At 32.3% G+C, this 12,565-nt stretch overlaps 1 protein-coding gene across 2 annotated transcripts in view; it reads left to right on the forward strand.

The window, feature by feature from the left end:
- The first annotated feature begins 700 nt into the window (after nucleotides 1-700).
- Nucleotides 701-12,565, forward strand: part of LOC150093878 (uncharacterized) — a 59,466-nt gene continuing 47,601 nt past the window's right edge. Inside the window, exon 1 of one of the 2 annotated variants that reach the window (XM_090412857.1) lies at nucleotides 701-799. In XM_090412857.1, coding sequence (XP_090268983.1) covers nucleotides 760-799 — 40 coding nt within the window. In that variant the 5' untranslated portion in view covers nucleotides 701-759. Of the gene's footprint in view, nucleotides 800-3,959; nucleotides 4,071-12,565 lie in introns of those variants that run through there. The other variant, XM_090412858.1, reaches the window with a different exon arrangement.

Genomic DNA, 12,565 nt, shown 5'->3' on the forward strand with positions numbered 1-12,565 from the left:
TGTCTTAGGATCCACTTATTCCTATCTCTCTCTCGCAGTCGCGACTAGATTCCATACCAGAGGACTATCACCACACTGTTACAGCATGTAAGGATAAAGAATATGCAATTTATATTTGAGGTAAAAGGGCAAAAAATTTTGTAACAAATTTAAAATGAATATGGGTTTTATAATATTACCATGGAATGCAAATAATATCACGAAACAATATTAATAGCAACCACTTTTACTTCATTCATATCGAAACATAAAAATATGTTTTATGTTCCATATGAATAAAATATTCACATATCAATATTACTATAATCTCTACATGGACGATTTATTACGCTGTAGCAACTCAGAGCATGTCAGCAATAAACGTATAATGCTAATAGCCACACTAAATGTATGTATTTCTAATATATAAAAAATCTTTTCGGACGTGCAATTCATTATTTACTGAAGCATGACGTCATGATACGTCACAAGTCAGTTCAGTCCGCGGCTCGATGCTGTTCGGTGACAAATCATCCACAGCGGCCAACACTTATCTGACAGTTCTTAAGTCACCTGCTCACGTGAGTTTCCTCTTAGTCCTCCTCTCTTGCCTTCCCAGACGTCACCGCAACCTTAGAGCAGCATATCTCCTTCCCCTATATAAATGGAGAGCTAGCGCAGAGCTTGAGGCAGGAGAACAAAACCGGCGAGACGCAAGAGCACTCAAGAGAAAGTCTATCAACTTCCTTCAAAGCATCAGAAACAGCATAGCCATTAACCATGAAGGTGGCCTATATTTTGTCCATTGTCTTCGTTATCGGTAAGTACTAGAAGCTAATATTTCGAAATGGACTTTCATATCATTTATCGTGGTGAATTTCAGATGTATTAAGAGATTTTTTTTATTATATATTAATAATTTATTCTTGTTAAGATCCATGCAAGAGTTTATCACGAAACACCGAGATAATCTTCGTGCATTTTAGAGCAGACGATATTAATGTGATCGAATTTAAGTAGCTTAACTGCATTTCGTTTGCATGTGTGTATGTATGTATGAGAATTTATTGTATAATCTAATGATGTCATCTGATTATTATTAAAATTCAATAATCATTTAGGTATAACGGTATATGTAAAATAAAATAAATTCCAAAGATATTTAAATCTGATTTTTACAGATTCGTATGCAATAATCAATGTATCCTTAAGGAAAGAAATATTTCTACTTTTTATATTAAACTATTTGAATAATAAATAAATAAATTACATATTTGTGTACTTTATGTACACTTACAGTTTGAGAGGAAAGAAAACGATTGTTTATAGTTTATAGGTACTTACTAATTTCGTAAACGAATGAAATCACTTTTTTTTATTTTTTTATTATTATTATAAAAAACCTCCATGGAGTCAGACTCATCGTATTCCAATCTATTACTGAAATATTCATTACCAGGCGATATTTACAGGACTGGATGTGTTGTCTTCTAGGATTGGATAAAATGAATTTCATTTACATTAGTAAAAACTTTTGGATGTAAAAAAAATCATTTAAGAAAACGTACATTTTATTAGCGCTTTGTTTTAGTGAAAGATAGTATAGTAGCAAATGTTACGGATGCCCGGAAGAAGTTCAATATTAGATTTACGATTGTTTAATTTCTTTAGGAGAAAAAATGAATAAAAAAGAGAAGTAATAAAATGGAAGAATATTATTAAATTTATTAAGATTCAGCGTTTTATTTTAGAGGAAAAAAAAATTTAAACAATCGGTATGCCTTATCGTTGCATGCCACCGTTAAAAAAAAAAAAAAAACTCCGTGTCACGCAGTTACTGTTAAGGTGGCGCGCTAACTAGCACTTCCATAAGCAAAAAAAAAAAAAAAAAAAAAAAAAAAGCCAAAGTGAATGCCCGATTCCTTAAAATTTCAGGATGATTGTTACTGAAACATAACTTCCATTTTAAAATGCTGGTGCGTAAAAATTCAGATAATAAATAATGAATAATCATTTTTTCAACAGCATGTGAAATGATCCAAATATTAATAATAAATAAACGAATAAAAATAAATAAAATAAAGAGGACAGTTTAAGAGACAATAAGAGCCTACGTATTTATTTCATTTTAGCAAAAAGTCCTCTTTCTCTGTTTATTTAATGAGACATCACACAGAAATAGTCGAATATCCTTTATTAAGTTTGGTTTTCTTACAAAGGTTTTCTTACAATAGGAAATTTAGAAGCATAACATAATAAAATGGTCTCGTTTACCGAAAGAATAGCTGTTCCTCTCTAGAATCAAATCCCATTGCAGTCACGAATGTTTTGTGAATGTCCTTTGATGGCAGAGGAATTTGACTGTTCGGCGTGAGACCACTGTCGTGCTTGTAGCAGGCTGATATGTTTTGAAAAAAAAAAAAAAAAAATTCTTATATACATATATATATATGTGTGTGTGTGTGTGTGTGTGTGTGTGTGTGTGTGTGTGTGTGTGTGTGTGTGTGTGTGTGTGTGTGTGTGTGTGTGTGTGTGTGTACATACACACACACACATGCATTCCTGTATACATGTGTATATATATATATATATAGGAATTTTTTAACTATATATATAACTGGGTATATATATTATCTGATTGCTGAATAACTCAAGAGAGCTATAGTTAAGTCTAAAAACGCTCACAGATTTAGAAATGTGCTACTGACCTTATGGAGGTGAATTATGATTATATAATGCTGTTCGTGATCAGGACGTTGCCTGTTGATTTGTTGATCTTTAGACTAATGAGCAGTCTGTATTACTAACTCAAACATCGGGATTTAGGTTAGTAATTGTACGTGGGTTTAACTGCACGTGGGGACATGTTTTTTTTTTTTTTTTTTTTTGCATACTGCAGAAAAATTCTACTACAGATTTGTTTCTAATCTTTGGTTAGAAAAGACGTTCATTCCAATCTGATTGCTGACGTAAGCAATCTCAGAAATTAGCTTTTACAGAAGCCTATTTCCGAGATTGCTTACGGAATTGGGCTTTTAAAGAAGGCGAATTAGCAGGTTCATACGGAAGTAGCAGAGTTTTTCTTTCCGGTTAATTTGTGCTTTTTATTCTACAAACACAAACTGAAAACATACTATGATCAGACAAGAACATCAGGATGAAAACTGGTCCTCGTATATGGCCAATTATCCACTACGATGGTCTGAACATAGGATGTTGGCTCGAGTAGTCTAAGGACTGGAAGAAATTAGATTTATTCCAGCGGATGCTTAGGTAGAACCTTAATCAGAGATTAGAATATAGGAAACTGGTCTAGGGTCACAGAAGAAAAGCGGAAACCTGGATGAAGGACCGTAATAAGAACCTAAGCAGGTGCTTAACTACTAATCTAGACTGCACCAGACCTGAATGTCATTACATCCGTTTAGAATTTTTCATTTATAGTCCGTTGAAACCGTTAACAAAACATTTGTATAAATAAAATAGGACTACTGGCTCCAGTTTGAACCAAAAACACAAACTGGAGTCAGTGGTCTTATTTCTTCTGGTTCTAAATCACTCTTCCTTTTAAGCTTTAGTTAGATCGGTTTTCTTTCATTCTTTTCTTTGGAATTTTAGCCATTGATTACCTCAGAAAGTAACAGTTCTTTCCCATCATGAAGTCGTCTTGCTATAAATGAAAGTAAGTGAACAGTTTCTTCATTCTTAAAAGAACGGGAACAAGAAAACAGACCAGGAAATGACTCTACCCCCCCCCCCACAAAAAAGATTATTATCAACAATCTAAATATAAAGCAGATGAACTAAAACAGCAATGCAAACATTCTTATGCTATTAGCATAAGAATGTTTATTTAGAAGTTCTTCGTAGCATATTCATGCTTCATGAAAGAGGAGCATGAACTCCTGTTATAGGTCATTGCAAATATCATTGGAAACATTTTCTTAGAAAACAGTTACCGTCATTATGGTCAAAGGAGAACGACACAGATTTCCTGGATAGAGGAATAACTACCTTTGTATTTTTTTTTATATTATTTTATGGAAATACTACGCAACTGTAGAAGGATCATATGGATATTCTTGAATCAGGTGCGAATTATATAAAACTAGAAGCGTCTTGTGTGTCCCTAGAAATATAATTTAATTACCTTATTATTTTTGATAATAATGTAATTTATTATCAGAAACCTTTTTGGTAATAAATGCAATACTGTATTTATTTCCTTCCTTCCTCCCAGAATAGCTCAGTGGGAATTTCATTAAAATTCTATATAACAACGTATTTATATCATAAAAATTGAGTTTGGCAAACTGCAATGAGAATGTATAACTTGAACCGTCGGGATTATTGAAAGTAATTGATAAATAACAGACTACCGCTCTGGGTTCATATATAATTTTTCTGTTTTTTTCGTCCCTCAGAACAGGCAAATTGGCCCTGTGTAAAATATTTATTCCTAGAGTGACGCAAGCTGCCACTAAATTGCCTAAAGCTCCTAATCAGGGGACTCAGTCCGTCTTGGGCGGATGAGAAATGGGATAATTTTTCGAGATTCATTTGCTTCAGAGTAGTGAGAATTACTTATCAGTATTCTCTACCTTATATTTGTATTGCATACTCTTAAATGACGGCAAAAGTCCTCAGCTGTTGACCATGTAGTACTTATTTGAAATAGGTTGCTTAGATTTATTATTATTATTATTATTATTATTATTATTATTATTATTATTCTTTAATAACACACTTCAGCAATTTCTTCTTTTTTTTTTTTCAACCTGGATCAATCCAAGTGGACGAAGGTCTCTCCCAATTTCTTCATTCTATTCAGTTTTGAGCTTTTCTCATCCATTGTATTCCAGCAATCGTAACAATTTCATCTTGTAATCTCTTCCTTGGTCTCCTTTTGCCTGCTGCCATCCTGGACACCTGTTCTCGATCTTATTAAATGGGAAAGTCTCCTGTTTCCATTGTCACAAGGATACTGCTTTCCATTCTTCTACTGGTAACTTTCAGTTGGTGAACCATATCTTGAATTATATCTAGTTCTCAAGAGACTTTTTTCAAACCTTCATGAGACAAACATCGTTGGCTGTCTTTATAAATGAAAAAGCGCCTTTTTACTGTCATAATTTTTAATTCGCATTAATTATTTGAACCTTTGTGTTAATACACAAAGCTTCGGTTTCCTCAATAACATATCAAAATATAGTTTAATTAATACAAGTACAAAGAATTCACGTATATTGGATTGAATTTAAATATTAAAACCTTTATTTACATGAACGTAAAGAAATCATTTTGTGGGGTATTTTGCATTCCAATAACACATTAGCTAAAATTAAAATTTTCTAAAATTAGCAAAAAAATAATAATGGAAAGAATGCTAAAATGCATCATTATATATCAAAACAGTTTTGCCTTTAAAGTTGAAAAAAAAAAAAACTTGACAAAGAGCTTACGGCAATGCAACATTTTTAAATCGTTTTGTCTTGGTGTTGCTCTACACAAAACAACGAACTTTGCAAGGGAGTTCATACATTTGCCTTTTATTAGTATTTTTGATTAACCACCTTACCGGCCGTTATGGATCAAATACGCATCCGCATACGCTTCGTATCCATCATATATTTCATTGTTATAACAATGGTGTTACAATTTTAATAAGCACTTCGCATCCATGATAACGTGAACGTCTATAGACGTCTTGGCCGGTTTAAGAGTTTAACTGGTCTTACTACAGTTTCGAACTGTTAGCTCTCAACGGCGGCCTGATAGAAATCCTACGAAAGTTGCGCAAATATTTTACTATTTAAAGGCCACTAACTCCGCCAGGAATTTCCTATACAGTATTTGCCATTTATCGATGCTTTTGATACTCGAATTTAAAACAACAACAACAACAACAACAACAACAACAACAACAACAACAATAATAATAATAATAATAATAATAATAATAATAATAATAATAATAATAATAATAATAATAATAATAATAATAATAATAATGGAGAGTGAGTTATTATTTTATATAAAAAAGTTTTCGATGAATAAATGAAGTCTTTTAGACTCCTGATGACGGACAGTCTCTTTATACCATACCATACTGGTATAATTCACAGTAAATTAATAACCAGTAGTGGCTTTCAAAGACACGATCTTTGAGTTTTTAAATTAAAGATTGTTAAATCAATAATATCTAGAGGATGAGTTATGCTAATTTTAGAGAATAAAATTAAGATTAAAATTAAACACTAGCATTGCTTGTCTAAATGCTACAAAAATAAATTTTTTTGAATAGTTTCAGTAAATATTATTGACAACTTCTTTACAATTAAACTCGTGCGATGGTTTTGAATAATTCAGAAAATATGATATACATTAAAATTATATATGCACTGTGTTTATATATATATATATATATATATATATATATATATATATATATATATATATATATATATATATATATATATATATATATATATATATATATATATATATATATATATTTCCATAATGTTAAGCACATCTCTTAGTGAGATGTGCTTTACATTATGGAAAATACTAAGAATAGTGAAGCTTTACCCACCTTTACAATGAGTTGCCCTGGTGTTGCACCACCTTTAGACTTGAGCTACGTTCAGGTGCAAACTTAACTGTTTGCTTACTTGGGATTAGGAGTAAAATAACCAAGTTTATAAAATTACTTGGTAACCCTAATATATATATATATATATTTTTTTTTTTAATTATTTATTTATTTATTTTTATTTTTTAAAATATTTTTTCCCATAATAGCAAACGATCAGTGCTATATGAGAGAGATATATGAACTTGGCCCACAGATTAAAAACAACAACAACAACTCAGTCTTTGAATTATTAAACATGAACGAGCTTTGTCTCCTCTGAAAATAATCACGGAATATATTTTGATGGAAACAAAGGATTATTAAAAAATTTTCATAATGATAACTGCTACTGTTTTGCAGAATAGTTTTGTTTTATGCTGTACAGATAATACTAATAATTGTTTTTGTGATAATTTTGATGGAGGTCCTAATTTAACATTATTAGCAGGGGAGGCTCGTGCATATGCACTGCAGCACCCCAACTTTTCTCGATGTATAAATATATTGATTAATTTATTTATATTTGCTTGTAATATGCAATTTTATCATCAAAATTTATCATTAATTTTATCATAAAAAATCCATCTTGTAGCGCTTAGGAGATCGTAGACGCTAGCAGCACTGTGTTTACCACAGTGTCATATTGCTACGCGCGCAAGCATGTGCACGTCATAGTGACCGTCGCGCAGTTCCACTGTTGTTTATATGCAGTTTGAGCCAGTAGTAGTAGTGTTCGTAGTGCTTATCGTGTTTACTCTGTCTCTTTAAATATTTCGACATTACAATTAAAGACATAACATTTGTTATAGTTTTTATTTTAGAACATTATTGGGGTTATGATAATGGATTGTAATTTTTAAGTAATTTTGAATTATACCAAACAGTATAATTTTATCGATAATAAACAATATTTTTTCATGTTTAATTTTTTTAAAAATTTTTACCATAATTTTGATATTTTATCCAAACATACACTGTACTTACAGTGTGTATGTATATTTCGAAAGTTGCAGCACAACCACGATTTCAAGCTACGAGCCGCCACTGATTATTAGGTATTGGGAATATATGCTATTAAACGATATAAAAAATTAAATAATATATTTATTAACTATAAAACTTAATAAAATAGAAACTAATTATGAAGCCATTTTCTTTTTTTTTTTTTTGTTCAACATAACATTCCAAAATTTTATTTAATTTTAAATTTCTTGCTTCATCGTATAGCGCAGAGACCTAATTTAGCCTAATCTGCCCAATGCATTTAAGGCTTGATCCCGAGAGACAGTCGGGATCAAGTCTTAAAATGCACTCTCGGCGAGAGTATATTTTTATTCGCGTGTACAGTTACGCACAGTCTTAGAATATACTGAACGCGAACTATACTCTATATTTTCCATATTCTTTGTGCAGTAATTCTTCTCCATCTGAATGTATTAGAAAATTTGTGTCAAATGTTTAAATCAGTAATGTCGTGTCGCTACATTTCGTTTATTCTGTATGATATCATGCATTGCTATTATAAATTAACTGGGTGATAAGACATGAGCTCATTTTCAAGATGGCTATAGATAAAAACATGAAACAAAAAAGAAATGAAACTCATCAAGTTTTATCTAAAAACCCTGAAATAAATATATTGAAACCGAACCGCGTTGTAGTTATGGAAGTCTAGATGGAGTCACAAAAGGCACCATTCAGCTTGTCGTTCATGAGACGAAGTCCATGATAAAGTTTAGTGATGACTCTTGAGAAGAACATATGAGATGGACCTAACTAAATCCGACTCAGTTAGAAGTTAGTAATAAATCTGCAAAAGATGCACCTGTGAGGTAAGGTATATGCGTATTAGCAGGGAAATTTTGATTGCGTCCGTGATTTTTTTTTCTTTGTTAAGAGTCCATGAAAATTCATTACACGAACAAGTTGAAAGCTTGGTCTTCCACAGTCTACAGCGTGGAAAGTGGTGAGGAAAAGACTACACTTTAATTCATACTGTCTCTAACTTACTGCAATCGTGAGCTGCCGGGAAGCTGGAACGGAGGAATCATCAGTCGATTTTAATTTGGCGTCAAACTTGTTGACTACGTTTTCAGTGACGAGGCTATTTTTCATCTCTCTCTGAAAAGAAAAAGAAAAAAGAACAAAACAAGCAGAATGTTCGCATCAGATGAACTGAGCACCCAAGTGGCAGGAAATTTTACTCGACGTTTCCAAAAACAACGTGTCCATGTACGCGTTCCATCACGTAAATGGACATACTGGAGTTAATGGAAGATTTCCCTGGACAATCAATTTCCAATAACGAAGTTGGATCTCCGAATCATGTCTATTTGGCTGGGCAGTCTTGGACACAAAACCTTCTGAAGCTTAAGGACGACCAGGACCAATTCTTTGGCCACCTAGAATTTTGTACTTAAGTCCTTGTGAGTTTTTCTTGTGAGAATAATGGCAGACCAGGTAAACTCTTCACCGTTGTCACATCTTTGAACGATGTACTTTTATTATTATTACATAACGCCTTCAGGGAGTCCAGAGACTCATGGAGGGAGGGTACCTACTCTACAACACTCCACCTCCACCAACCGCAACTACCTTCATCATCTACAACAATGCCATCTACCGCCGACCACCACCACCACCACTAGTATTTTCATAGACAATCACAAACATCCATGCCCACGACGGGATTCGGACCCGCAGCCTTTTGGCTGGAGAGCGGATACGCTACCCACTCGGCCAACCAGGCCGACAGGGGGAAGTGCCTGCAGCTGTTAATGTTGATAGGGTCATAATTGCAGAGTACATGGCAAGAATTGAGTGGTTTATTGAATATTTGCACAGAATCCTAGATCGCATCTTGAGCATTTGAAGATAAAACTTCACGAGTTTTTTCACGTTTTCCATTCGTTTCATGTTTTCATTTATAATCGTCTTGAAAATAAAGATTTTTTTAAGAAAAAAATCATATAAAATAACTCCGTATTTCTAAAATTATAATAATCAAAATGATAAAACAGTTCTTTCTACACTGATGTACGCAGGAACTGTTTATTGTTCGTAAACATATGCAATACCGTAATGATCTATAAATATAGTATGCAAAGCATTTGGAAGACTGGCTGTTTTTAAAACAAAAAACACTATGATCTCGAAATGATTTAAAATGGCCACAAACATTATATACACAATGAAAACAAATGCATGCTACTTGTATACCTTTAAGTTTCAGACATGCCTCTTTGTGTAACTTAAGTTCTGGATTTCAAGAGAACATTTTGGAGAACGAAATTTCCAATTTTGATAGAATTTAAAATCCCTTTTATATTTTTATAGATGGGAGTTTCAAATTCTGCATTTATTTTCTCTTTATCATACTGTGTCTTGTATTCTTTTATGAGAAAAAAAAAACAGTACTAACATCGGGATTCTTTTAAGAAAATCATTTTACTAAACATGCAACCTGTGTTTAGTTATATTTAAGAATTCTGAAACCACTAGCTTAACTGTATTTTTTCATCCTCCTCACAAACGCATTTAGTCAACTTAAGAGTAAAATTGACTTATTTATAGTTATCGTATTACTGCACCCCACCCCCAACCTCATCTATTGGGCACACTAAAGTTCATTTTCATATTTCATCCTCCTATATTACGGGATTTCACGGCATGGTAGTTACGCCACTGTTTCATGTCCCGTAAGCTATAATCAGTCTAGCATAACGTCCTCCCACATATCTGGTATCCAAAATATGCACAGTAAAATCAGTGTTATTATGTGTCAACGTAAGAGTTATTTATATTTTATTTATTCGCTTTAAATAACACGTTTGTTAGATTTGATAATTATTGAAATATATTTTAAGATACCAAATGACATTACTAATAAATCAAAAGAAAAAAGCAGTAAAATAAAATATTTGAAAACAAAAAAAAAGAAAAAGAAAAAAAGTATTACATATAAACATTTATATTCACTAGCGACTTGTTAGTTACAGATTATCTACTTAATGGATCTTAAGGCAGAATGAATCACTTTTTTTGTTTTCATTAGGAGACTAAAAGTTCCATCAGATTGGATAATCGTCGATAATGGAAATTATAGACAACAGAACATCCCCCTCCCCATGATGTATAATAATCATAATACATAACCCTACACATTGTAATTCACTGAACAGTCTGCTGGAGCGGCTAATAAACAGTTCATGATAAACTAGATGTCTTCTCTGAGCTCTTCCTTGAAATTTCAGGGATGTTGAACTGGATGAGATTCACTTTGAAGAGGAGGGGAGGTGGAGAAATTGTGCTAAATGTGTAAATGCACTTCTGTGGCAGTAACAGAGAAAAAAATGCTACATAAAGTCCCAGAAAAATCAGAACTTTTTTTTTTTGCTCAACCATTAATCTGCTATCACAGGGATAGTGCAGGTTTTTATGTCTCTGATTAAAGGATTCAGATCAATAGTTGATCGAATCATTTTTATTCGGAGATCTTTCACCTACATATTGATTTAGACTGCTGGTCTCTTAGAAGGCACTCCATTTTTTTTTCATCAAAAATTCCAGCTATTTTTTTCCATGCTCCATAACAGACAGACTTATTTCTTATATCTTTAGAAATATACTAACACCTCATGAACTCTCTTGCAGTAATCTAAAATAAACGCATCAATTATCCAGCTGTCTTGGACAATTTAAAATTTTTTATGAGACTGTATTAAATTCTTATAAGAAATCTGAAAACGAATTGTTTGCTAATTTAGGCAGCTTAGTTTTTATTCGTCTGGAAAATCAAGCTGAGTTGAAATAATTGACTTGGAAAAGATCGCATCTAGAAGTCCCAGATAGAGAAATTCTTTTACCAGAAACAAATGTTAATAGAAATAGTACGTAAATTCCTCAAATTTCCATCATCTATACGTCTCTTCAATAAAAAAAAAACAATGTAATAAAAAAGTTATATGTCTCATTTTTCTCTGGCGATAACGCAAGCAGTTCATCACAATAGGGCTATCTTTCCTGGCCTGATTAATATTCTCTCACTCATCTCTTCTACTATTCTCAGCCGCTGTCATTTGTAAATAGGCCACAGACGTGCAAGTCACCATTTTATCATCTGAATACAAATAACCGTAGTGGTATTTGTATTCAGATATTCCATGACTAGATTCAGTTCCTTGGCTCTAGGAAATATAACAGAACACAGTACGAAAGTTCTCAAAAATATTTGTCTGTCAAAGTCAAAGCTGCCTCAATTGCTCTTCATCTTCCTAAGGAAAAGCGACTCCCCGCAGTTTGTATTATTAAAGGCGAGTTTTTAAGAAGACAGGTATTTTCCGAACATTTCCTGGCCATCCTAACTGAATCAACGTCTCAGTGGGTCTCTTTTATTAAGGTCACATTACCACTGGGGTTTCCGAGATATTGTGTCCATGCATAATACTCTCTTTTACGACTTTACTCCCGTTTTTTTTTTTTTTTTAATTCGACAGCGTTTTTATAACATAAATTTTTATAACTACTGCTAGACAGCATAAATTTTGAATATTGTAACATGCTTCATTGCGATAAATTCATTAGATTATTTACTAGTTAAATATGGAAAGTTAAATATATTTGTTTAATGAGTCAAAAAATCCGAATTAGGAAATTACGATTTTTTGAAAACCAAATGTTTACATGTGGAAACTAAATTTTCACTAATTCTTTGCTATTCAATACCAGAAAATACATATATGAATAAATAATAGAGCCCTAATTTGGCTTGATCCAACGGCTTCGTCCGAAATCTTACAGATTTTAGTCAGTGTATCCATATATTTTAAAGGAGTTTATAAATTTGTTTAAAGACACTGACTCATTGTTTTCTTTATTCTTTAACAGTATCGCTATTACTTAAATGTAACTATATACCATTTTGTTTTCTACACACGAAAATTAAAATAA

The sequence above is a fragment of the Typopeltis vanoorti genome, chromosome 23 (genome assembly GCF_054136105.1).
Source record: "Typopeltis vanoorti isolate ZY-2024b chromosome 23, IOZ_Tvanoo_1.0, whole genome shotgun sequence".
Classification (NCBI taxonomy): domain Eukaryota; kingdom Metazoa; phylum Arthropoda; class Arachnida; order Uropygi; family Thelyphonidae; genus Typopeltis; species Typopeltis vanoorti.